The sequence below is a fragment of the Tursiops truncatus genome, chromosome 9 (genome assembly GCF_011762595.2).
Source record: "Tursiops truncatus isolate mTurTru1 chromosome 9, mTurTru1.mat.Y, whole genome shotgun sequence".
NCBI lineage: Eukaryota > Metazoa > Chordata > Mammalia > Artiodactyla > Delphinidae > Tursiops > Tursiops truncatus.
This window is the reverse complement of record NC_047042.1, coordinates 97075864-97103781: the sequence shown is the minus strand read 5'-3', so window position 1 is coordinate 97103781 and position 27918 is coordinate 97075864. Positions and strand designations below refer to the sequence as shown.

The 27918-nt window shown below is 37.6% G+C and overlaps 1 protein-coding gene across 1 annotated transcript in view; it reads right to left on the bottom strand.

Annotated features, from left to right (window-relative positions):
• CNTNAP2 (contactin associated protein 2) overlaps nucleotides 1-27918 on the bottom strand; it is a 982287-nt gene that overhangs the window by 767906 nt on the left and 186463 nt on the right. The window contains exon 5 of the mRNA XM_073809473.1: nucleotides 13255-13361. Within this exon, the coding sequence (XP_073665574.1) occupies nucleotides 13255-13361 (107 nt within the window). The remainder of the gene's footprint in view (nucleotides 1-13254; nucleotides 13362-27918) is intronic.

Below are 27918 nucleotides of genomic sequence, written 5' to 3'. Positions count from 1 at the left end.
CTGTAGAAGGCAGCATGTCAGGACATGTACTTTATTTTTTAGGCATAATCTCTAATCTTAATATACTATGACATCGATAAATATTTCAAAGTATCTACTAAACTACCCCTTCTCAAACTCTGTATATTTATTCTTAATTTTTTAAGTCTATGGACAACAAGCTCATCTTCCCAACTATCAAAGTTCTGTTGGTTGCACTTACGAAAAGCAAAAAGTTCCTCAAGATTCAAGTATGATTCTTCACTGGGATCCTCACTGAAAAAGCACAATGGAGACACAATTTTCTTAAACTAACCAATAGAAAGACTGCTGGAATCTAAATGATCCCAGCATGAAAATTACGGTTTGTACCGACCAAATTTGGGTTTTTTTTGATTACCACATGTGAAATTGATGAGTCAAGTGTCAACGTGAACCCATTCCCTGGCTAAGGAACCACATGTGGTAGAATTTAGGGCCTGATGTTCATTTATTTCGTCTTAAGATAGGTGGTACATGAGAAGCATAGGGTGAGACAAGTAGGAAAAAGAAGTGCCAATCTGAATGAAAACTGAACTAATTCAGAGCCCCTTAGAGTTTTTTATATAGTAAATAAATTACTTGGGTCTTAAAGAAATATGCTTTTATTATGTATAAGGTCTTTCAAAATCTAATCTATAGGTATAAGGGATAGGAGAAAATGTTGTCTATTAGTAAACTTTCTTCTGTGATGGCTAACAGCAATTCAAATGCTCCTCTACAAATCTGTCTTCCATATTATTTCTGCCCTATGAATCACTCTGTATCATTATTTTTATTTCTAAACTACATGTTAGCCCAAAAACCTAGTTCAGGCTATTGGAATAAAGCTGGGTGAAAATGATAACTTTCACTGGAGCTGTGGCAATGGCACTGAGGCAAAGCAAAAGTTGCAAGACAGGATTGATACCACATTTTATCTGGTGATGGTGGAAAGCATGTCCTAAGTGGTGGATTCAGCGTTGATGAGAAGAGGAGGATTTGTTCTGCAGTCACTGCACTTCTGTCACCCACCACTGATCCTGCTTCCTCTCCCGGTCCCCGTTTCACTCCAGCACTCTTTGGACGACTGGCCTTGTGGCTCATCAGCTACATGGCCAGCTGAGAAGAGATTTTCTATTACAGCTCAGGCTTTCCCAGTAGGTGCCCTTATCACAGAGTAGCAGATGCTCTAACTGATAACTAGGAAGCAAGTGTTGCCACCTGGAGTTTCCTACCCGCCTTCCTCAAGGCATCTAAGATAAGTACAACTCCAGTACTTCTCCCAGAGCTGCTGTGTCATGAGAAGGCAGGACAGTCTCCATTACTGGTTATTTCTCTCCTGTGGAGGTTCAGGATACCTTCTTCTCTCTCACATGGCTTAAGTCAGCTTGATTTAAAGAATTATACAAAGGAAAAAATAGTCCTTTTGGACAATGAATTAACCAAGCTTGTTCCATTCACCTTGTTCCAGGTACTGTAGGAACTTTCAGAAGAATCAACGTGGCCCAACAAAATTCAGGTTTTATTCATTCAGGAAGTCTATATCTATGTCACTGAAACCACGAGGGAGCCTTAATATGCCAGCATTTTCTGAGTTTCTGAGTACGAATATGCTTTTCATTGAATATTTGATGTTCTCTAAGTGGGGCAGACTCATCAACAGATGGCCATACGGTGGAAAACACACACAGTGTTTTCTAGATCTCTGAATTCCATTGCAGGAATATGTATGGAAGGAATTTCTCTTTCCACAGCCAAACCCTTAGAGGTGTTTCTTTTTTTTTTTTTTTTTTTTTTTGTGGTACGCGGGCCTCTCACTGCTGTGGCCTCTCCCGTTGCGGAGCACAGGCTCCGGAGACGCAGGCTCAGCGGCCATGGCTCACTGGCCCAACCGCTCCGTGGCACGTGGGATCCTCCCGGACCGGGGCACGAACCCGCGTCCCCTGCATCGGCAGGTGGACCCCCAACCACTGCGCCACCAGGGAAGCCCATAGAGGTGTTTCTTTATCCAGTCTAATTGGATGGCTTCACTTGCCCCTATCCAGCACAGAGAACGTTGATCACATGATTTGGCAAGCAAGACGTGTTTAATTGATGTCTCAACAGGCTTGGATAATGGAAAAGAGTATTATTAGGATGTCTGCTCATAATAATGACAGCAATTTTGTAGGTGTCAACATGTCTGGCACTTAGTGCTGGCATCTGTGATGGCAAGAAAGGTCTTTCGGGCTTCCCTGGTGGTGCAGTGGTTGAGAGTCCGCCTGCCGATGCAGGGGACGCGGGTTCGTGCCCCGGTCCGGGAAGATCCCACATGCCGCGGAGCGGCTGGGCCCGTGAGCCATGGCCGCTGAGCCTGCGCGTCCGGAGCCTGTGCTCCGCAACGCGAGAGGCCACAACGCAGTGAGAGGCCTGCGTACCGCAAAAAAAAAAAAAAGGTCTTTCAAGAGTAGTGTTGGCATATTTTGCATACTGGAGCCACCATGGCAGCTCTGGGACAAACTCACCTGGTGAGACAAAGGAGCTACAAGCCATTAGATCTTTTCCTTGCTATACTTGAAAATAAGACCACAGTTTTTAAGGCAAATCCATATACATTTAGAGTATTTCACTTTTACCTGACTAAAAGATTTTCAAATAAAACATTTTACTAGAATTTGGAAGCAGTCAGATATGAGAACACCCAAAATGTCAACCAGCAAAATTTTCTTGGAAACTGCTGCACTTTCCATAGGAAACTTTTGCTTTTAACAGAATTAGCTGTTTACAACAAATATAACAGAAGAACATTATTTGCGTGGATGGACATTTCCACTCCATATTCCAACAATCTGAACTATACTCTTCTCAACACTTTTGCCAGGAGGGAGTAGAAAGGAGGAAGAAAAGCAGAATGCAACAATAATAAGAAAAGAAATGGAGAGAGCTCTTTGCTCACCACCATTTTGTAAAGATAGAAACAGGAACCAATAATGCATTCTTCAGTTTTTCATCATGTGAGTGTTAAAAAAAAACCATGATTGGGACTGATATATATATATATACACTACTATGTACAAAACAGATAACTAATGAGAACCTACTGTGTAACACTGGGAACTCTACACAGTGCTCTGTGGTGACCTAAACGGGAAGGAAACCTAAAAAAGAGGGGATGTATGCATATGTATGACTGATTCACTTTGCTGTACAGCAAGAAACTAACACAACACTGTAAAACAACTATACTTCAATAAAAACTAATAATAAAAACATCACGAGATTTACTATTGAGTAGTTTTTTCACAAACAGCTTGACAAACAAAGCCAGGTGTCTTGAAATTTAAGGAGTATAAATTTGACACGGCTGGGTCACAGCTGGAGGAGCTCCTGAAGGAAGAAAGCTTCTCATTCTTTAGATTTAGGTTAACAACCACAAAGTAACCTTAAAATTAGTTTTGTCTTCATCAGTTGTTGCCTAACATTATATTACATCCTAAACAGTTGAGGCAAACTTTAGTAACGCAAAAACATTTCTGTCACTTTCAGTAAAAGAAACGTTGACCGTTGAAGTGATGCCACGTAACCCAATGGTTCTTCATAAATGTTCTCCAAACGTTGTTCAGTAGTCTTATAAGTTCTCCTTAGTTCAGAGATCATTGTAAGCCAATAGTCTGTTAGGCAGACTTTAAAGTCATTTATGGATTGACTTGGCGAGGGAAACTCAACTCTTTTCGTCCAAAGAATAAAAGTAAATGTGTTTCACGGTAAAAATGAGTGATGAAGAATCACGTCTGAAGCCATACTTCGGAACCGACGTACCGAGAGGTCACTGTCCTCTGGCCACATCTCAACCCACCTACTGGACTCCACATCCTGCTGCTCCTTTGCTGGGAAGTCTCTTCAAAGTGTTACATTTGTAACTGTAGCTATCATCTCTGGAGAACCACCTGTGTTGATTATAACTGTGCTAGACACTTTACACATTATCTGTACCCTTCACAACAATACTGATAGGAGATACTATTATTCTCATTTTATTAATAATGAAACAGGGCAATGATATTCTGGTAAACCAGTTTTACCAAAAAAAAGAAAAAAAAGTTTGTCGAGTTTGTCAAGTTCCATGGGGTAAATTCTCCCACTGTACCTGGTTCAAGGTACCAAGCTTTAACAACCGGCTCACAAAGTTCCTGAATACTTAACAATCCTGGCTGCAGCACACCATTCAAACAGGGTGGTGCTCATCTGGGAGATTCAGCAACTTCCCCAGATCCTATGACATGCAAAAATCTAAGTGAGTATTCCCCTTGAGGTCTGAGGACTCCAAAGCTGGTCTCCTCACTAGCATGCCTCTCCACACTCCATGTTTATTTCTGCCTTGGACTCCGCCAGTCCCAATCTTTATTCCCCCCAAAACAAGGAATTTAGCCAGGGTTCAGCTCCTCCTTGAACCCTTCCTGACCATCTTGGTTGCATTGTTCTCTCTCTCCTATTACATATACATACTAGCCTTTACACCAGTTTGGTACATAAACATCTACTAATATATTAATGTTTCCTGAATATTTGTCCTGCTTCCTTTTCTAACTACCTCATCTACTTCATAAGGAAATGGGCTCTTGTCTGTATTTCTGCATCCACATAGTGTGCTGCATACAAAATAGACATAATATTACTGAATGAACTGAAACTGTCTATGAGTTAGAGATACTCCTATACACCAAGGTGTATACACCAAGCTGAAGACTTGCAACAGGAACACAGTGACTAATGTCAGTATGAAGCAAAAACACAGTTTGATTTGGGAAATGTCAGATGGATCAAAGGAGAGGCACATAGTGCTTTTAACTTTAATTCTCCTTTCTTGTGTTCTGAGTGGATATAAACATCTCAGAAGTTTCCTTCCGTATCTTTCAATTAAACAGCCCTCCCTCCCTCAGACTTCTTCCCCCTAATGGAACTTGGCAAAGGTGCAGAGGTGGGTGTTTTCTATCCCTTTTTCTCCTCACTCTGAACCTTGGATGAGAGAGTCACAGGGGAGCTGAGTGAATAATGTCAACTCCTAGAGACCTGGCTCTGGCATTTTATCACCTCTGAGAAGTTCACAGGTTCACAGCTCCTCTGTTGGTAGAGCAGTCTGCTTTTCAATATGCATTTGCAGATCAACTTTTTGCAAAGGCTCTTTATTCAAAGAGAAAGACATAGTTTTGAAACTATTGAAAGAGTCTTTGTAAAACTGAAATTAAATCCTTTCTTTCTATGTTTAATCTTAGCCATCTTTCCAAAGCAAGGCATGAAAGAGGGGATTAATTTGAAATTTGGGGTGCCTTAGAAATGTAAAGGTGCTTGGGCTGTGTTTCTCCAAATGACCTGCACTATTTTATTAATTAATTAATTTATTTTTTCTGTGTTGGGTCTTCGTTTCTGTGCGAGGGCTTTCTCTAGTTGGTGGCAAGCGGGGGCCACTCTTCATCGCGGTACGTGGGCCTCTCACTATCGTGGCCTCTCTTGTTGCGGAGCACAGGCTCCAGACGCGCAGGCTCAGTAGTTGTGGCTCACGGACCTAGTTGCTCCGCGGCATGTGGGATCTTCCCAGACCAGGGCTCGAACCCGTGTCCCCTGCATTAGCAGGCAGATTCTCAACCGCTGCACCACCAGAGAAGCCCCCGACCTGCACTATTTCAATCCAGTGTAATTTATTTGGTTGTAGCTGAAGGAGAGAATGGCCTCTAAATCCCGTTCCAACATTTCCACACAGATGACACTCCCCACTTCTCTCCACCTTCCTTTATTTACAGAGGCCAGGTGAGAATGTGAGCAAAGGAGATGCTTTTCCTAATAAGTGTGATTTCAGGAAGTGACAGCGCTTGTCATTTTTCCTCTTTCCCCAAATGCTCCAACTCTGGTAAGAAAGTGAGCTTCTCGGCTAGAGAATACACACAACCAAGCATGAGCTTGCTAACACTGTAATTGCACATATTCTACTGATAACTGCTTTCTCTACCCAGCACCATGCTGAAGCTGCAGCCTCCTCACCCTGATTTCTCTGCCAATCTGATCAGACAAAAAACAGAAATAAACAAGTAAATAATCTGATAATAACCTCTGAAAAGATAAAACGATTGCTTAAAACCATAAAGAATTTGTGATATAGCATTAAATAATTTCCCATATAATTACATTTATAAATATTTTGTAAACATGAAAATTACCAACCTAGACTGTAAAAGGTAAGCACATGGTACAATTTACCCTCAGCTCACAATCCCAATGAACCAGGGATATGAAAATGAATTACGATTATAAGGACTTTTATTTTTAATGAAATTATGCACTTCTTTGGAGGAGGCTGTCCAACACTCTATTCTAGTATCCCTGCCTTGCTCCATTCTCGTCTCCACACTCCACACCTGTTCTATAGGCAGGACAGGATCAGCTCTCAACATAATGATGAATGAATAAATGATGGTGGGAATCAGAACCTTGGTGTCCCACGGCACCATAGCCACTCTTTAATGACAAGGACACACTGAGCATATGAAGTAGTTCATGGTGTAGGAATAGAACGGGGGCATGAGAGGGAGGTAAAATTGGAAGAATTTGGCAATTGTTCACCTGATAACAAAGAGGCACAGCCTGGCTACTTAATGCCATGTCTAGATTAGAAACAGCAGATTCACTCTGTTCATATAAATCAGCCTGGGTAGCCACTATATTTGCTAATACAGCCTTTTATCTTTTCAATGAGTATTGGCTAAAATATTTAGACACTCTCTGATCTTTTCTTTGAGAATCAACTGTATCAGTACTCGTATCCTTAAGCTACTTATAAGCAGACAAAAATTTGGCTGGCTGTTTTTTAAGACTTCGCAGTGCAATAAAAGTTACAACAAGATCTAGGATGCTTTCTATATTTACAAAGCACTTTAAGAGACAATATTTCATTGAATCTCCCAGAAGAAACTTAAGTTCAGAGAGGTTAAGTGATTGTCAAAGCACAAAGGCAGGGCAGCCCAGAGGGGGAAATAAAGGAGACGAGGAGGAAGTGTATTAAACCCAGTGCTTCTCATTTAATTGCTGTTAGTGACCTGTAACTAACAGCATGTAATGGGAGAGCTGACCTTACCCTCCAGGGGTGTAGATGGAATCCACACAAATGTGCTAAGAGGGCTGGAGGAATGGGAGAGGGTACAGCCCTACACTAGGCTGGCTCAGCTGATGAGGGAAAAAGGCTGGCGAGATAGCCTGAGGGTTTCACAGTAGGTCATCTGATTTCAAACCCTGAGTTCTTTTCCCTTTCCACAGTTCTGCTGTAGTAAGAACACACACATGATATTACATGATAAATCAAAGGATTATGTTCATCTTATTCAAATTTCATACCAAGTTTAAACAGTTTTTTATCATTCACTAGATGGTCAGTATTTAAACACATCTATATTTTTTTAATTTTGTGTGTGTGTGTGTGTGTAAGTTCAAATCCTGTTAATACAACTTTTTTTAACATCTTTATTGGAGTATAATTGCTTTACAATGGTGTGTTAGTTTCTGCTTTATAACAAAGTGAATAAACTATACATATACTTATAACAAAGTGAATCAGCTATACGTATACATACATCCCCATATCCTCTCCCTCTTATATTTATTTTAGAACAGCTCATACAATCAGCCAGCACAGGAGTTGACTGCACTATGTTATCTAAGATCTTTTGTTGCCGTTGCAACTTATTTTGCCACTATTACTATATAGTCTCACAAGTTACTTTAACGAATGGTGTCTTAACATGGCAATATTTTCCTCGAAGATTATTTGAAACGTGTGGGTTTGTGTGCCCATATATTGAATCTGTCCATATAATTTCTTAAAACTCTACACCTCTTGTGATTGTTTGTGCTGTCATGTCTATCACTGCGCCCTCTGCTTTGAATTAATGCATCTTTTATCCTCTACCCTCCTTTTTCTGTTTTCTTTTTCTCCCTTTGGCTTTACTCTCTCTTCTTAGCTTTACAACCTTCATAAATCTGGATAAAGGACATTGATTTTTAAAAAGCCCTTGATGCTTCTTAGGTTATCTGTCATTTATTCACTCTTAGATTCAGTGCATATTCACTGAGCACATATTATATGCTGGGTGGGCTCTGGGAATAAAATGGTGGACAGAACCTGGCACTATCTCCTCTCAGATATTATAGTCCAGTGGAAAAGACAGATATTATTAAAGAATCACAAATGATAAATGCAAAATCACAGCCATCACCAAGGCTAAGAGGAAGATATATGTCTTGAAATAAGAGGATTTGACCTAATTACGGGTTCATGGAAAGCTTCCCTAAGGTGGTGACTACTGAGCTGAGATCTGAAGGATGACTAGGAACATACCAAGCACAGCAGAGAGGATGTGCAAAAGTCCTGTGGTCGTGGCAGTGGGAGGGGAGAGTGAACAGTTCCAGGGTACCACGCAAGTATGGAAAACTGAAAGGAGGCCAGTGGGACTAGAGGGGAGACAGAGAGGAAGAGTATGGCTGAAAACCAGGTTAAAGACACAGCCATACCAAGTAGGACCTTGTAAACCAACTGAACTTACAGCTGAAGGATGGATTCCAATTCCATAAGGCCATGATTCCACCCAATGCCTGCCCCTTTTGTTTTTTGTTTTTTTGGTAGCAATGGTCAAATTCCAAGTTGTCTTCATTGGTGTCTAAGTTTGTGGTAGTTCCAAATGGATGGGGGGACCATATTTCCTTGTGCCAATAAATCTATGTTTTTATGCCCTAGGTTAGTGTGACTTTCAGCAGGTAGGAATAATTTCTTTTTAAAAAATTATGCCTTGAATTAAGTTACTTATGGGTATAATGGCTTATAAATAACATGGTGTGAGCTATTGAAATCCACTTCACTTTTCATGTGTGCAGTAATAAGGTGCAGTATAATTTATGGTTTACAAATTTATAGACCTAGAGTCATAGCTCCAGACTACAGAATGTAGAATAGTTTCCTTTTAAATTTCAATTTTCCTTCTAAAACTGGCTGGCGAAAAATTTACTTTTGCATTTCTGTGGCAACATCAATCCCTGTTTCTTCTTAGTATTTCAGAATTCAGAAATCACATAATTTTAAAATTGGAAGAGATCTTCATAGGTCATCTAACTTACCTCCTCCTACTTCCTCTGGAAACAGTCATGTCTGTATATCTGGGCAAGGTGAAAGTCCCTCCTTTAATAAAAAGATATCTGGGAAAACTATTTTCTCTCCGAATGAAGGTCTGTCATCTAGTAATTCTTATAGAGTTCCACCCCAAAACATTGCTTATATTTGTCAAATATCCTCTGGTACTTGTGAAAATAGTGAAAGGGTTCATATTATTGAGGATACCCTGGGGATTTTTAGGGCAGTTCCATATAGGGGACTAATAGTATATGTAAGAATGACTGAGGTCAAAGACAGACCCCAGCAGCATGAGAAAAAATATCTGCTAAGCCCTGGGATAAGGGATAGGTTTTTGAATTAATTTATGTAAACCAGAGCCATAATTATGAAGTGTAAAGAACACACGTGAAAAAAAATGAGATGATAATTAGATCCTAAAAAGCATTTGAGGTATTGGAATGTGAGCTTGGAGATCTACTGAAAAGGGTCTATCTATCACCACTAAGAGAAAAATACTATAGCTATAAACATGAAGTTTTGCTCAAAATAAAGACAAATTCTTACACTTTGGGGAGAATGAAGTAGGGATAAGTCAATGAAACAAAGCAAATAAACTATTTAACATGATCATTCCACCCTCTGTGTCTGTGTGTCATGATTTTATGTTTTGATATGCTAATAGTCAGTTCTTAGAAACTAATTGAGAATGGAATACCTGCATAAGGAAATTTTAAAGGTATGCAACTCCAAGAATGTAATGTATTTGCATTTTTTCACAAACTAGCCTCCTTAGTTTTTGAACACGAAAAACTGTCTCTCCCTTTCCTGCAATCTGTGGCTTTTCTTGTAGGATTTCCTCACCCAAAGGATGACACCCTGTCTCCTCATGGGGGTGGTTTGTAAATGACAATCCTCTGAGCCCTGTAGAGAATTCACTTGAAAATTAATTCCTCCAGGTATAAGCAACAAAGAAACAGACAGACAGGTCTAGGACATACCCAGATCACTTTTAATGTTCTTCAATTCTTCTGGAAAAACAAAACCCTATGGAAACCAGTCATTCACTTCAAGCTCAAATCTGCCATGGAAATGATAGCAAACAATAAATGGCAGCATGAAATTAAGTGACAAATTGTGTGATATGGACAACTATTTGTACAGAAATTCAGAGCAAAGGGATGATTGTTCTGAATGGGATGAAGTGGCAATAATTTACTGAGTACTAACATATGCTAAAGTCCTTCTCAGTGTTCTCCACAAATCATCTCATTTAATCTCACAATGGTTTTATGGGGTGGTGCTGTTATTAATCTCATTTCACAAAGAAGAAAAATGAAGCTCAAACGGTTTTAGTGCCCACAATTACAAGTAAGTCGATCCAAGTTCAAACTCAGGCAGTGTGACCTGTCAAAGAAGGGCTTCGAGCCTCCATCTTGGACTACAACCCAGCCTGGACAATCACGCAAGGAATAGCTTTCGCATCCCGGCCAAGCCTGGACCAGGGAAGAAAATGTGTTAAACAGCTAGCAGCCTAATTGTAATGTTTGAAGCTCTCCTAAATATTTAGTTTTACTAAATTTCAGACTTTAGTTAGCTGTTCTTTACCTTTTTAAACTAGTACTATTTTAAAATTACCATAGTTCCTTTACAAAAGGGACACTTGGTCTTTCACTGAAAATAATGAGGTAAAAATTTAATAATGCTAACAAAGGTCAAAACACAGAACACAGAATAAGCAACTGGAAGTCTCAGCTCCTCGGATTTCAGAACTGTAAGAGCTCAGGAGGCATTTAGTCGGCAGAGGAACTAAGGAAGTCCAAGAGAAGAGAATGACTTCCTGCAAAGGCACCCAGCATGGTGACCTCACAGGCAGCATCAGAAGCCCATGCAGTCACTGACTACGTAAAAATGCCGAATTGTTCATTCTGTATCGAACTGAATAGCATATATTATATAATTTTCACAGTATTATGTGCTGGGCCAGACCCTCCCAATTTTTAACTAATTCATGGGAGTAACTAAGAGATATATCAAGTCTTTTAGCTTATTTGGAAGCATGTGCCTTCTACAACCCACAAGATATATCTTTCACAACAACATTGTGTCCAATCAATCCTTTCTTGAACTCTGCACTATGGTCTTCTAACCTCTATTTATGCACACACATGATTTTCAACATTTTGGCCTTATTTGGGGAAGACAATGAGCGATCAGGCTTTCATTGTTAAAATGAATGATTCTATATTCATACACACAAAAATTAAATGAAGGAAGAGTAGAATAAGCAGCAGGGAAGAGATAATTTCCCTCTTTTACATTTATAACTTCCCACAAGAGCCAAATCTAACCACACTTAGGACATTTCTAATACTTGGAGTTGTTAACGCTTTAAAAAAAAAACAAACACTTAACTATTCAACTACTGGCATATATTTTAAATTGTTTTTAATTTAATATGTTTAAATGTCTTTTTTCTTTGCTGTGTATTCAATGAAAGAAGCAATTATTAAAAAAATTATTTGCTTTTACATTAAATATAAAAGTGGTTGCTGAGATAGGAAACACTTGTAACCACCACCAATTTCTTGTTCTTTCCTTTAGTTAGAATTTCCATTCTCAGAAACAAGATTGTGATAGTTAAAGGTGGTATTTATAACATATTATATAAATTCTACTGGTGGAGTGAAGGCACTTTGTTTCATCTAAGTTACTTAGTTCAAGCATTATGTATCATACAATGAATGTCATATGATGAAAGTTAATATTTTGATGTGATTGGAAGGGTACAATTTTAGTCATAACTCCTTAATTCTAATTAATTTCAATATCAATCACTTTGGTTCTTTATTCATTAAAATATTTTTTTACATATCTATATATAAATACTGTAGAGATGAATCTACTAAGTGTCTGTTTTAACTCTTTTATATCACCCTATTAATGTTAATTTTCTAGTTCTTTTTGTCTCTTGGTGTTTTAAAATATCCTCCTAAACAAATTAATAAGTGCAATAAAATAAATTACAAATTTTTTTCTTAGTTGAGGTCTTACAATATATGCTGAACCCAATGTCTTACTGTACATTACTACAAATGATGATATGAAAAGTCTCAGAGAATGGTATTACATTTTTACTGTCCCCAGAACTCTAATAATATTTTGCTTGTTATTATTTTCTAAAAGTGAAATGAAGAGAAAGCACTCTGTATACTTAGAGGATTTAGATACTAGATTTTCATACGGAGAGAAGACTGAAGAAGACTGAATCTCTTTCCTCCTTCCTTCTTACACACACACACACACACACACACACACACACACACACACACACACACACACACATTCATGCTACATAACAGATGACCTTCTTCTTTCAACTATATATTTTATGGCAAATCTGTCTTCAAAAGTGCTATGCGTTATCGGAAAATTAACATTACAATTATAAAGTTAATATTCATTTTTAATAATCTTTGAATTATAAAAGTATAATTTTTATTTAACTTTTCAGGGAAAAGCTATTATGTAAAACAAGGCACATCTGTGTTCTAAAAAACATTTTTGCATGCTACTTTTTATTTTTTAATATTTAAAAAAAACTGCCTTCTTGCATTTTTATTTTACATATACAACTTCAATGGACTTTCTTACATTTTCCACCTCATTTTTCTGATCTAAATAATGTGGCCAAATAGTTCTAAAAGAGCACTGAGACAACTATCATCCACAAACTAAATGTTCAAATTACACTCTGTCTGCCTCTCTGATGAACTGATAAATGAGTATCCAGTCAGAGACATCATACTAACACAATTTTCCAAACAATCTATCCAGACAGATGTGGCTTAGACACACAAAGGCACATCCAAGAGCAGCATTCCAATCTCAACTACATGTTTATGGAGCTTCGGAAACGTTGGTCCTTCTTTTTGAGTCATTAGGCTTGAGAGAATATATTTTGACAACTAGAATACTACTCTAGAAAAGCAACAGTGAAATCTGGGTTCTTCAGAATCAAGTGATTTACTATGTGGATTATTCAGGTTGCTAAGCTTTAAAGCATAGCTGAAGACCTAGGATTCTCATGCAATTACAAGTTTAAAGTGAGATAAATTGGCACTCACAGTTGTGGCAGGTGGCCCCACTGTATCCCGTCTCATCACAAGTGCATATGAAGCTGTCCCACGTTTGCGAGCACTTCCCACCATGCTCACAGTGATTGGGCACACATCTGTCAGAGAAAGAGACAAACAGAAATAAACCAACAAACAAATGAGATTTATGAGTGGCTAAATTCCAAGCTGTCTGGGCAATATATCATTCCAATGTCAGGTTGCCTTACCAAGGCAATTAATCCTTGTTAGTTTAAACAGATTAATATGATTCATGATGGAAGGTGCCAAGTGCACAAAAGATGATGTATCACAGGCTTGGTGTTTCCCATTTTTGAGTAAACAGTAGAAATTAACAAACAGTTGAGAGATTCATTTGCACATCACAGATTCATTTTATTTTCCTTTTGCAAAAAAAACAAAGACACTAGGGCCTTCCCAGGTGGCGCAGTGGTTGAGAGTCAGCCTGCCGATGCAGGGGACATGGGTTTGTGCCCCAGTCCAGGAGGATCCCACATGCCGCAGAGCGGCTGGGCCCGTGAGCCATGGCCGCTGAGCCTGCGCCTCCGGAGCCTGTGCTCCTCAACAGGAGAGGCCACAACAGTGAGAGGCCCGCGTACCGCAAAAAAAAAAAAAAAAAAAAGACACTAGCTAAATTTCCTCCTGGTGAGAGACAGAACATTAGCCATCTTGTTTCCTGTACTATCCTTTATCAAGGCCAATAGTACCAAGTCAGAAAGGGGTTAAGGCTGAGTTCTTTTTTTTTTATATAGCAATATGAGTTTCTGAAATAATGCCACAGCAATGAGAATATACTAGCCTCATAAGAAAAGATTTCTAAGTCTTCCTTACCCCTCCTCCCATGCCCCGCCGGCTAATGAAAGCCACCTTTATAAGGAGGCAGCAAGTATAATATGGGGGAAAAATGCAGGTTTTGTGTTCAAATCTTTGTCTTTTTATTTACTTAATAGCCAGTTATGATGATGTAATTTAACCTTTCTGATCCTCAATTTTCTCATTTTGTAAAATGGAGTAATTATACCTATCTGATAAGTATTGGGTTGGCCAAAAAGTTCATGTTTTTTCCTTAACATCTTATGGAAATGAACTTTCTGGACAACGCAACAGTTTTGAGATTAGGAGGTAATGTTCATAAAGCAGATAATTAATAGGCAAGAAATAGAGGGCCAATAAACAGGAGCTATGGATATCTGAACCACTGCTTGCAGGGCACTGTTTTATAGTCTGCCTGTATCCTAGCAATAGTGAAGCTGGAATTTGTTCTGGAAAACTCCTGTTTCAACAGCACAAATTATTTTCTTCTTATGTATTAGCATTCACAAAATATTTCTAGCTTTGAATAGGAAACTCTTTAAAGTAGAAAAGTCCACCCAGATTAAAAAGGCAGAACCCATAATAGAGGGTCACAGGTTGCCTGATGGAGAGCCACACTTTGAACACCAATAATCGTAAAGCCCTGGTAGCGTCTTGCTGCAAAACAGAATAGGACTGGCCTCAGAGATAATATTCTCCATCCCCTGTTCCTGACTTACCATCAGCCATGCCTAAAACTACCATAGCAGGGCACAGACCAGTTTGGCATGGAACTCTGTTTCTTATATAGGGATGCTGTTCCTCTACAACTCTTTGCAAACCTCTAGTCATGCAACAAACAATTACTGAGCACTGTGGGAAACAGAAGATGAACAAGAGTCTATTCACTGCCTTTCAAGAGCTTAAGCCTAGGAGGACAGGATTTTAAGAGAAGAAAATGAGAGGAAGAACATTATAAGGGGGGAAAATACAACATAAGAGAGCATGATACTGGATTTTCAGGAGGTGGGATGGAAAATTCACTCTACATTTAATAGGCAGTTCTATTCCATATGAATTTGGACTTGGTGTTATCCAGGCTACAAAGATGTTTCTTCTCCAAAGACTCTATAACCTACGTGGAGGTGAGGGTGGGGGATAAGATTCATGCGAGATACAATACTAGGCAGAATCTGATCCGTCATCAGAGTGATATGAAACGTACAGAAATGTGGAGACCAGAGTAGTTATGGGTAGACTATAAACAAAGGGCTTAATCAAGCTTAGAGCATTTCGCTTGGGTCTTAAAAAGAGAAGTTCCATTTTTATAATTAAAATATTGAAAACTGTTCCCAGCAGAGCAAGCAAGAAAGCAAGAAGGAAGAGTTAGAACCACGGTCAGTGGGTGGGTAGCCCAGGGTTGTTCAGGTCTATTGCCAGAGCCATTTCCCTCTACAGGTACCCAGGCATAGGCCTTATCAGAAGGCATTTATATCCAAGAGTCCTGATTCTCCAGACCATGTGGGGAAGCAATGATACAGACACTCCAAAATTACACAAAGCTAAAAAACATCTTTGATACTTAATTTGGGATTTCAGTACTTGTATGCCTTTGTGTGGTATATTTACCTTCTAAGTTGTTGTGGGATAACAGTAACTCAGTCTAATAGTGAAAGTAATTTACATCAGCTCATTATATCAATTAATTCAGGGGAAGTAGTACAGAGTCTCGAGGCGAAACCAGGGTGGAATCTAAATGTGCTCTAAATAATGCACAAATGAGAAAATCCATGTCAAAATGATCAAAAATATTGGTGTGTACTTACACACACATAAGCGTTTAACAGTCAAGTGAGGTTAACTGAACATTTATAAAATTCAGTATTATTTCTTTAAAAGTGATCTTTTATTTAAATAAAATGTTAAATATTTTATTTTAAATGTTTGTTTCTTAATATTTATCTTTTTAAATTGACATTATCCCTATGTTGATTACTGGCATTTTAATTCCTAATGGTGAGAAATGTTTTATTTCTAAATCAAATTGATTCAAATATAATTTCAAACCATAATATTTTATCACCATATTAAAAAAAATGTTAGAACCAGTTACCAAGCAAAATAAAATCTGAATTAACCTAGCTTTCCCCTTCCTAATTATTTATTTCTTCTCTTGTACTCCTATGGAACCATTTGTATTTGTCCAATATACCATCATCACATTGTTCAGTAATTATTTGTTTGAGCATCTGTCTCTTCTAAACTGAGACTCCACAGTGAGGGATTCTGATCTTTTGATTCTTAGCATGACAAGGCATACAGCCCACTCAGCAAATGCCTATTGACAGACTGAAGGAACGGATGAACACAACACTAGAAAGTTACACCAAGGAACTGAAGTAATTTCAGAGAAAATATTTTTTACTGTGAGAAATATGGATTATTTCTATGTACGATTTTAGTCTTAAATCCAGACTCTTGCTCTAGTGAACTAATTATTTTAGTAGGTCACAGGAAATGTATAATTTGTTTCATACCATGTGCTAGCTTGAAAGTTTGATTCACATCAAAAAATTAATCAAAATGACTTTGCTGCCACGACTTGAGAACTACTTGACCAGGATCAGGAACATACAGGGGAGAAGTTGGCAGGTGTCAATTTGTTGTGATCAAAGGGCTCCGGAAGAAGTGATGCATTCAATTAACTCTGTTCGGAGGTAGCCCTGTTATTAGAGACTCTTTCAGCTGGAATCATGCTTTCCGTTGTGGCAATGCTTTCCAAAATGCTTTAGAACCTAAAAGCTGTATTTGGAAATTCAAATATATAACAATTACTTAATATAAAATCTGTATGAACAGAGTGGCTGTTTGGATGGATGCAACAACTCTAACCAGGGTTATGGATGACAGGTGCAGTTTTATTTTACCCAGATATCTCTTTTATCTCTATACTTGATTTTAATTGCAAAGCATTGAGAAAATTGGTATTCACAATTATAAGAAACTGAGAAGTGTACCACATTTGTTTGTAGCAGCACACTTTTTAGGCTATGGATACTAATTACTTAAACGGGGATAGTGGAAGAAATTTTATTTCAAATCTAAAAAATGTTAATCTGACAGCATAACTGACTGCACTGGTAGTCTTCGAAGCACTTTGAAGGTGCTGTATTTCCTTTTCTCTACAGTATTTAAAAATTAAAATAGTTTTTTTTTTTTTTTTTGAAGTATAGTTGATTTACAAGGTTGTGTTAATTTCTGCTGTACAGCAATGTGATTCAGTTATACATATACTATACATACATTTTTACATTCTTTTTCTTTATGGTTTATCACAGGATATTGAATATAGTTCCTTGTGGTATACAGTAGGACCTTGTTGTTTATCCATTCTATATATAATAGTTTGCGTCTGCTAACCCCAAACTCCCAATCCATCCCTCCCCTACCTTGCCTCCCCCTTGGCAACCACAAGTCTGTTCTCTATGTCTGTGAGTCTGTTTTTGTTTCTTAGACATGTTGATTTGTGTCGTATTTTAGATTCCACATGTAAGTGATATCATACGGCATTTGTCTTTCTCTTAGTATGATAATCTCTAGGTCCATCCATGTTGCTGCAAATGGCATTATTTCACTCTTTTTTATGACTGAGTAGTATTCCATTGTGTATGTATATATGTGTATATATGCATGTATGTGGGTGTGTGTGTATATATATATATATATATATATATACACACCCACATACATGCATATATATATATATATATACCACATTTTCTTATCCAGTCATCTGTCAGTGGACACTTAGGTTGCTCCCATGTCTTGGCTATTGTAAATAGTGCTGCTATGAGCATAAGGGTGCATGAATCTTTTTGAATTATAGGTTTGTCCAGATATATACCCAGAAGTAAGACTGCAGGATCATATGGTAACCCAATTTTTAGTTTTCTGAGAAATCTCCATACTGTTCTCCATGGTAGCTGCACCAGTTTACATTCCAGCCAACAGTGTAGGAGGCTTCCCTTTTCTCCACACCCTCTCCAGCATTTGTTAGTTGTAGACTTTTTCATGATGGCCATTCTGACCGATGTGAGGTGGTACCTCACTGTAGTTTTGATTTGCATTTCTATAATAATTAGTGATATCGAGCATCTTTTCATGTGCCTGTTGGCCATCTGTATGTATTCTTTGGAGAAATGTCTAGTTAGGTCTTCTATTTAGGCCCATAAAATAGATAGTTTTAAATAAAATTCAAATCAAATCTTTGTGTTACCCCTACAACTACATTTGGTTCTGGAGAACCCAATGTAAAATCCACAGTGCCAGCACAAGGGCTTCAGAAACAGGCTCCCACAAAACCAAATCACAATTAACCAGAGAGTGTTTATCAGAAAAGCTAGGTGTTACAAAGATCCCAAGATACTGGTATGCAAAAGCAGTGTTTCTCAAAATTTTCTGTGCAGGGGAATCACTTGAAAATCTTATTAAAATGAAGATTCTGATTCCTTAGGTCTGGGGTGAAGTCTGAGTGGCTCCTCGGTGATACTTATGCAGCTGGTCAGAGAACTGTGGTTTTAATAACAAGTCTCTAGGGATTTCCAGTTCACTGTGGTAGGATCTCAAAAAATGAGCACGCCAAGAGAAGAAGCAGCCCAAGAACGGAAGGCACAGAGGGGAGACAGCACGTGGAAAGGGAAAATGTGATCTATGCTGCCGTTTCTCCTGAGACTGTACTTTTTTCATAGGCTCTCCTACCAATTTTTAATATGATGCATTCAGAGTGACAACATAATAATCTTTTAGTAATCTTTTTTAAACCTCATTTAGTAGGTTTAATCATTTCAGAATCTGACTGTTGACCTCATGTAATTCATAGAAAGTGATCACTGACTATAAAGGCAGTTTCATTTCACCTTAAAATGAAGTTCCCTGTTCTCAATCTGAGTCAGCTGAGGTTTCCCACCTTCTTAGTTCTTATACAGAGGCCAATACTAGGATACTTAATTTGCTTTTAAATTAGTACAAATTTTATACTTAGACATTACATTCTCCTTGTTCTAAACTTTAGAAAGGAAAACTGCAGGTTACTTGTAGGATATTTTGTGAACGATTGGCATTTATAAATTACCATCTCAGCATAAATGAGCTCCTGAATTTATGATTTTTCTCCTTCATCTCGGCTCCCAATTTTATTTTTGCTTATCAAGACAAGAAATTCAATTAGAAAGTTTGGTTTCTTAAATGCTATTTTTCATACTCCTGGCTCTCAGAGCTATTTCCACTATCAAGGCAGAGTTTTCTTCTGCATTACCTTCAATATCAATCTCAACAATATTTTAGTACTTTTATTCACACCCTAATTAGATTTTAATTTTATTTGAAGGCATACTCTCCATGGAGTATATTTTACTGCCTTATATTTCTTCTGTTCAAACTGAAATTATATAGAGAAGTTATCATAATTTAGCAACTAATTTAGTACTTCATTACTACAGAAGTTAGTTTCATAGTTGTATAATCAGAAAAACTAATTTAAACTAATGTTTAGGTGTCACCTCACTCCGGTTAGAATGGGCATCATCAGAAAATCTACAAACAACAAATGCTGGAGAAGGTGTGGAGAAAAGGGAACCCTCTTGCACTGTTGGTGGGAATGTAAATTGATACAGCCACTGTGGAGAACAGTATGGACGTTCCTTAAAAAACTAAAAGTAGAATTGCCATATGACCCAGCAATCCCACTATTGGGCATATGCCCTGAGAAAACCATAAGTCAAAAAGAGTCATGCATCCCAATGTTCATTGCAGCACTATTTACAACAGCCAGGTCATAGAAGCAACCTAAATGTCCATCGACAGACGAATGGATAAAGAAGATGTGGTACATATATACAGTGGAATATGACTCAGCCACAAAAAGGAATGAAATTGGGTCATTTGTAGAGACATGGATGGACCTAGAGACTGTCATACAGAGTGAAGTAAGTCAGAAAGAGAAAAACAAACATCGTATGTTAATGCATACATGTGGAACCTAGAAAAATGGTACAGATGAACCAGTTTGCAGGGCAGAAATTGAGACACAGATGTAGAGAACAAAAGTATGGACACCAAGGGGGGAAAGCGGCAGGGGGGAGGGGGGCGGGGGTGGTGGTGGTGGTGGAATGAATTGGGAGATTGAGATGGACATGTATACAGTGATGTGTATAAAATAGATAACTAATAAGAACCTGCTGGATTAAAAAAAATTAAATTTTAAAAAAGAAAAACTAATGTTATATTGATGGTGCTCCTTCAACAAGCATTTATTTATGGAAATATTTAAATGCAGATATATTTACAATACCTCCTATATTATGCCCAAAATTTCCATTAAAAATCATCAAGTATCTTTGGTCCGTATCTATCTAACAATTGTACATTTTTACACTAACCATATAAGTCATTAATTTTAGCCTTACAATATAAACATCTTAAAAATAATTTCTATTATAATAAATGTGATTTATTTTGTTATAATTTTACAACATATTCCCCCAAATTTTATGAATATAACATCTTTTAAGAGATCATAGGCTCATAGGAGGATAGAGAGGTGCAAGATCATTAGTTCTTTTACCTGTTTCCAGGTACAACTGTATTTACTCTAAATAAATAACAGTAAGCTCTTTATAATCAGAACCGGCTCCAGTTACTGTAAAACCAACTATGGAAAAACAAAGAATAAAGCATGTTTTGTCCTTAAGAAATTGTATTCATTTTTTAAAATGTAATTAGCAAGTTAGGTCTCTCTATGCTTAATATTAAAAACATTGGTACAGGATTAAGGTAATATACCACTATTGTATGAGTATACTGAGGTTTTATGGAAAAGTTCATCTTTGAAAAGAAATATAGACTTAGCTTAGCCTGGAAGGTGTAGGAGCACCTTTCCACATGGGGAGAGAGCAGGGGCCTGTACCAGTATGAGTTAGTGTACAATGTGATCATGAAATAATGGATTGTCAAATTTGGCTAGAGAAGAAAGTGTGCATTCAGGAGTGAGGATTATAGCAGAAAGTTTTAGATGTCTGACCAACAGCCTTTCCCCCTTTCTTCCTTCCTATCATAACCCTGATATTTTCAGGTATCTTCTCTCTTTCACGTGGCTGTGTGCTTTTGGAAGAGAGACTATCCCGGTCTCCAGGGGACAGGAAGTAAAGGACCAGTTTTCTCAATGAAGTCATTTAACCTGTTGTATGTTGTTCCCCCAAATCTATGATCTGCTTCTTCTACAGCAATAGAATTTATGTCTTGACAAAGAGCTAAAGATACCATTTTCCACACTCTTTTTAATTTAGGGGGCAGGTTCTTTTTCTGTCCTCTTCATCTCCTTCCTGTGAAGAACTGTAATGGTGAGACCTGGAACAGACATCTCAGAACACAAGAGGATGGCACAGGAAAATTATTAGGAGACTGGGCTCCAGATAACATACCAGCCCTGGGCCACCTACCCAAATGTTTTTATGAAAAAGAAATAGATTTATGTTATTTCGGTCTTCGTTGCAATAGCAAATACATCCTAACTAATACAGACCTTCAGTTAATCTACCCTGAGGTTGCCCTACATCTATTCTTCTTTTGATGGCTACTGTTGTTTAAGTCATTATGTGTTGTCTTATATTACTTGCAACTGAAAACAGCCAAACCAACAGATATTAAATTTATGAACCTAGGTTGAGTTCAGGTCATAGAGTGTGCTGTTTATTAAGTTAGGGATTTTCCTGGAGAATATAACCTTGTTTATTCATTCAATGTGTATTTACTGAGTGCTTATTATGTATAATAATCTGTGCTGTTTAATGAAGCTTTCTAAGCAAGAAGTTTAATTGCAAGAACCAATATTTATAGGATATTGTATGAGGAGGTGCGGTCCATCCACTCCCCAAGATATTCTGAACTTTATCCACAGGAAAATAAAGCCAGACCATCAGAGAAATGCATGGTGGAATGGTATTATTTTGACCCCTAATAGGATGACTTTCACTAACTCTGGGATTTAGAACATTTTTTTCCTAGCAATGAGAGACACTGGAGACTCTTAAAAAATAAACTCACTTGATAAGTAGACATTTTAAGACATTAAACTAGTAAGAATATGCAGGATAGATGGGAGAGGAAAAACTAAAGGCAAAAAGATCAACTAAACAGCTGTTTTAATGCCCCAAGTAAAATATCGTAAAATTCTGAAGTAGAATGAGACTGTGAAGAAGCAAAAGGATTAAAGAGACTATATTACTAGCTGATTACTCGGAAGTAAATCAGTTAAAAATGCCTGATATTCTGCATTTAGTAAACAGTGACAGTGACATTTTCAGTTTGAGGCAATAACTTTTCTTATATAACTAAAGGTAGGTAAATTTCAAACTCTATCAAAACTTTTAAGACAGTAATTTTTAAATTTAAACTCATAATTAAAAAAAAAAGTTTCCCAAATGAGCTAAATTTAGAATGACTGTAAGCTGTACTCCTCCAAAAAATGTCGTTAAGTTTTATCTCAGTTTCATCTCCTGTAGTGGGGGAAAAGATAATGAATGACAAGGACAACAAAAAGGAGATATAAGAAACACTGTGTCAGAAAAGTAGATTCTCTGCAGAGTAGGAACTCATACACTGAGCTACATGTTTTAAGTATCAAGTTTGAATTACATGTTTCTTATCCATATATATATATATACACACATATATATCCATATATATATATATATACACACATATATATATATATATTTTTTTTTTTTTTTTTTTTTTTTTTTTTTTTTTTGCGGTACTTAGGCCTCTCACTGTTGTGGCCTCTCCCGCTGCGAAGCACAGGCTCCGGACACGCAGGCTCAGTGGCCACGGCTCACGGGCCCAGCTGCTCCGCGGCATGTGGGATCCTCCCGGACCGGGGCACGAACCAGTGTCCCCTGCATCGGCAGGCGGACTCTCAACCACTGCGCCACCAGGGAAGTCCATCCATAAATTCTTACCCATGGATTGCTTCTTTCACTGTTAGGTCTTTGTTCACTAATTGTAGAGGCAGACTGAGAAAAGTTTAGGGCTAGGCATAACCTAGGAGAGAAAGTGGCTATGCAGGGAAACGTAGGTAAGAGGGAGGAAGATGCAAGAGAGAAAGCGGAAGAGAGGAAGATATTCAAAGTGCCTAAATCTTGTTGGGAGGCTGTTAGCATTAACATTTCTAATGAGAAATTATAAAAGTCACTAAAATTCTAATACTTATGTAGAAAATATACACAAGAGCCAGGAACCCTCTGAAATTGGTGCATAACAGGGTAAGATGATCCTTAGTGAATAATAAAACACTTAATAGGTCTGTAATAAGTAGAAATTAATATTGGTGCATTAAGACAAAGATCAATAGAATAAAAATGAGAATCAGAAATAAATACACTGGCATATATAAATTAAATATATTAACAGTGGCATGTTAAATCAGTGGGCAAAATGGATTACTTAATAAATGATTAAGACAACCAGCTACTCATTTGAGAAAGAATAAAGTCCCCTACTTCTTGACACCAGAATAAATTCCACATAGATGAAGCTTTTAAACATGAAAAGGCAATTAAAAAATAATAAAGTATGAAGGAGTTCATTTTGTAATTGGTAACTATAAGAGGTATTTCTAATGAAGACACAAAACCCAGAAACTATAAAGTAAAGATTAACAGATCTAACTACATAAAATTTTAAAAAGATATCTTGCATGGTCAAACATAACCAAGTTCAAAGACTAGTAACACACTGGGAAAACTTTTTAATATGTCAGACAAAGAGCCAATTTCTTTATGATATAAAGAATCGTTATGAATCAACAGGAAATAATTCAGGTAAAACACAAGCAAAAGGCATGCGTGAATGGGGCTGTTCACACACACACAAAATACACATGACTTTCAAACATATAGAAAAGTGTTCAGTGTCATTCAAAATCAAAGAAGTATAAATTAAATTTCAGTGAGATTCATTGATATCTCTCTGATACTTAAGAAAAGGCCTTTTTAAGTTCTCCTGATCAGAGTGTAAACTGCTTGCAGGGTTACTTGGCAAAGTCTATTAATTTCGAATTTTGACCCAGCTAATTTATTTCTAAGAATTTATCCCACAGGTATACTACTACACTTTCACATAGTCATATTTAAAATGTCTACTGCAGCATTATTTATATCAGCTAAAAACTGGAAAAAAAGATATTCGTGGGTTAGGAACTCACTAACAAATTAATGCAATAATATAATGAAACCCCTGGAAGCTGTTAAAAGGACAAGGCAGATCTATGTGTACTGACAAGATGCAATCTCTAAGATATAGTGTGGGCGTGAGAAAGCAAGATGTATAGACCAGTGTTTATAATATGCCTCCTTTGGTTTAAATGCTGATTGCTGTAGTTGTCATGCGAATAGTGAAGTGATTATGATGATATATGAAGGTTAGAAATCTTCCATTTGCAGTAAGTCAGAGAAAGACAAATACTGCATGGTTTCACGTATATGTGGAATCTAAAAACACTGAACTCACAGACAGAGAGAGTAGATTGGTGGTTGCCAGGGACCAGGGTTGGGGGTTGCAGTTAACAGGTGAATGTGGTAAAAGGGTACAAATTTCCAGTTATGAGATGACTAAGTTCTGGGGATCTAATGTACAATATGGTGACTATAGTTAACAATACTGTATACTTAAAAGATGCTAAGAGTGTAGATCTTACAAGTTCTCTCCACACTAAAAAAAAAAAAAAAAAAAAAAAGAAAGAGCATGTGAGGTGATGGATGTGTTAATTTACTTCATTGTAGTAATTATTTCACAGTATATACGTATATCAAGTCAACATGATGTACACCTAAACTCACACAGTGTTAAATACCAGTTATGTCTCAATGCAGCTTGGTGGCGGGGTGGAGGGATTGTTTGCCACTGCAAGAATCACTCTCAATCTTCCTGCACCCTGCTCTCAGCTCCACGAAGCAGATACATTGAGAAATCCTAACCCTCTGACTTCACACTGGGTTTAACCAATGGGAGTCCATGGCAGGAGTTTGGAGGAAGGGTGAAGCGTTTGGTCAGAGTATTCATTTTCCTGGTTCTCTCCTTGTAACGTTGCCTCAGTCTGGCTGTGTCCTTTGACTGAAGGTCACATCTCCTCTCAAGTCTGCCTTGTGTTACACTATATACTTCTGCGTTCTCTAACCTCGCTCTCCCCTCGTCCCTCTGAGCTTAAGAGTGGTGCTAGCTCTGTTGCTGCTAGTCCTGGGCTGTTCCTACATGACCCCGTGCAGTTCCCTACATCCCTTGTAATTAACCATTTGTAAATAAGCTTTCTTCGAATTATCTTACATTAGTCAGCTCTTTCTTCTTGGCACTCTGATACAAGTAAAAATGGAGAAAAAAATATATATGTACATACACACATACACCTAAAGAAGACATAAATATTCTTGTATGAATATTTCCAAAATAAATACTTTAGATTCTATAGCAGCGGTTTCCTTGAGTAGGACCTGAGATGAAGGGAAAGCTTATATTTCACTATCTGCCCTTTTGTATTACTAAACAAAAGTTAAACTATAGGTGCTTATTATTTTCTCTATTAAGACAAATTCCTCAAATTGAAAAAAAATAAGGAACCGGCTTGGACCATCCACATAATGACACAGCTAGTGCAGGAGAACTTCCCAGGTTTCTGCCACCATGTGAAAGGACCACATCTGTATACATGTGCTCCACATTCTGTCTCCTCGGGCTTTTTCAAGGACATAACACACTGAGTCACTATTTTCTCCAGAATTATCAACTTTTTCCTCTCCTGAATCATTCCCCTCAATACACAGCCATTCATTTCACCTAAAACAAATCCACAAAACTCTCCTTTTGACTCCATATCCCGCTGCAGTTCCTGACTGGATTATTTATTCATCTAATTTTTTTTTATCCATTTATCTGATCCGTTTAACAGCCAAACTTCTTCAATATTTTTTTAAGCAAGTTCTTTCCACTTCAGCTCCAATATAAAATCCACTCTCATCTGTCCACAGAACTCCTTTTGTCAAGGTATGCACAATCCCAAGTTCCCAGCCTATGGATGTACTTGAACTCACAATATTGGTCTGAGCGGAGCCCCATTTCGTGGCTCCACCTGAACTGCCCTGACTCTTAGATGCTGGGGTCTTTCCAAGGCTCATCACTTGGTTCTCTCCGTCTAGAATACCTCCAAGCTTGAATCTCGAGTTAAGAGTTCAGATCAGCATATCTAACTGGCTCCTTGACATACCCACTTGGGTGTATCAGAGGCATCACAACGTTAGTGTGACCAGACATATATTTTGATTTTACTCCTAACTTTCTTACCCCCACTGTTCAATCTCATCACAGTAAATGGCACACCTTCTATCCTGTCACTCACATCAGAAAACTGGAAGGTGTTGTTCTTTCTACCACTTCTTCATCAATCATTAACAAAGCTTCATGAATTAAACTTCAGAAACTCGCCTCAAATCTGTCCACTTTTCTGTGTCTCTACCATCCCAATTCAAGCCACCACCACCTTTTACCTGAACTACTTGTTTCCTTACTCCTCTACCCTTCTCCATTCTTGCCTTGCTTGAATTCACCATCAACAAAATGCCAAAGTGACCTTTAACATCATGTCACCCTCCTGCTTAAAACCCTTTGATGGAGTCTCACTTCACTTCTGAAAAACCTGAGCTTCTGTACAATCTGCTCTCCTGCTTCTCTGCTGCCACCTCATCTCATGCTCCCCTTCCTCTCCCATGTTCTAGTGACATCTGCCCTTCTGTTTCTCCAATGGGCTCTTTCCTTAGTGCCTCTACACACACACTGCCTTTTTTTCTATGCAGCTTTTCATCAATTTTACACACAAAAAATTTGTTTCCTTTAGCTCTCACCTTAAATGTAATTTTTCAAAGTGGTCTCTTCTGACTTTCCAATCTGAAGTGGTCACCACCCTCATCTTCACCACAATTTTTTTTTTTTTGCTTTCTTTTTCATCTGTCACAGTTTCCAATTATATACCTATTGGTGTTTTTGTGTGTTGTGAGGATTCTCCATTGAATGATATCTTCCATGGTGGTAGGGACTATGCCTGTTTGTTTACCACTCTTTATCCATTGCCTAGAATTCTGTCTGGTACTGAGTAGGTGCTCAGTAAATAATCATTGAATGGATTTTGAATAAATGAAAATCAATCAGTTTGACTAGAAATGGCTTTCAGAACCATTTTGCTAGTATATGAATGCATAGAAACAGGGAATATCTCAGGCTGCTTCATTTTAAGCAAGTTTTGGATTATCTATTCCATTTCTCTCAAATCCATCATGTAAACATTACCATTCAACAAAAAGTTAAATTGTCTGACCAAAGGCTTTACATAATTTCCACATCTACCAGAATGCTATTTCATTTATAGATGAAAAAATAACACATCTAACATAAGCCCTTTAATCTGAAAATTAGTGAAGACTTTATGTATTACTATAACTGTTAGAATAGCAAGTCCGAACTTGGAGAAACCCACTAGTCAAGCAAAGATAGTATACTTACAAGTTAATCAATTTACAAAAAAATACCAAAAGTATGACAAAATAATAGTTAATACAAAAATGAAGCCCCATAAATTTACAGGTTTCTTTTATTAAAGAAAGTAACAGCATGAGTAACTTGAAAGGATACTATAAAATTGTATTGTTATTAGATTAGGATGATTAAATATTTTAAACAAAGTGATATTATTAATAAAGTTACCATGAAAACAATAAATTATTTTACAGTTTATGTTTCCAAAGGAATACAAGCAGTTATCATTAT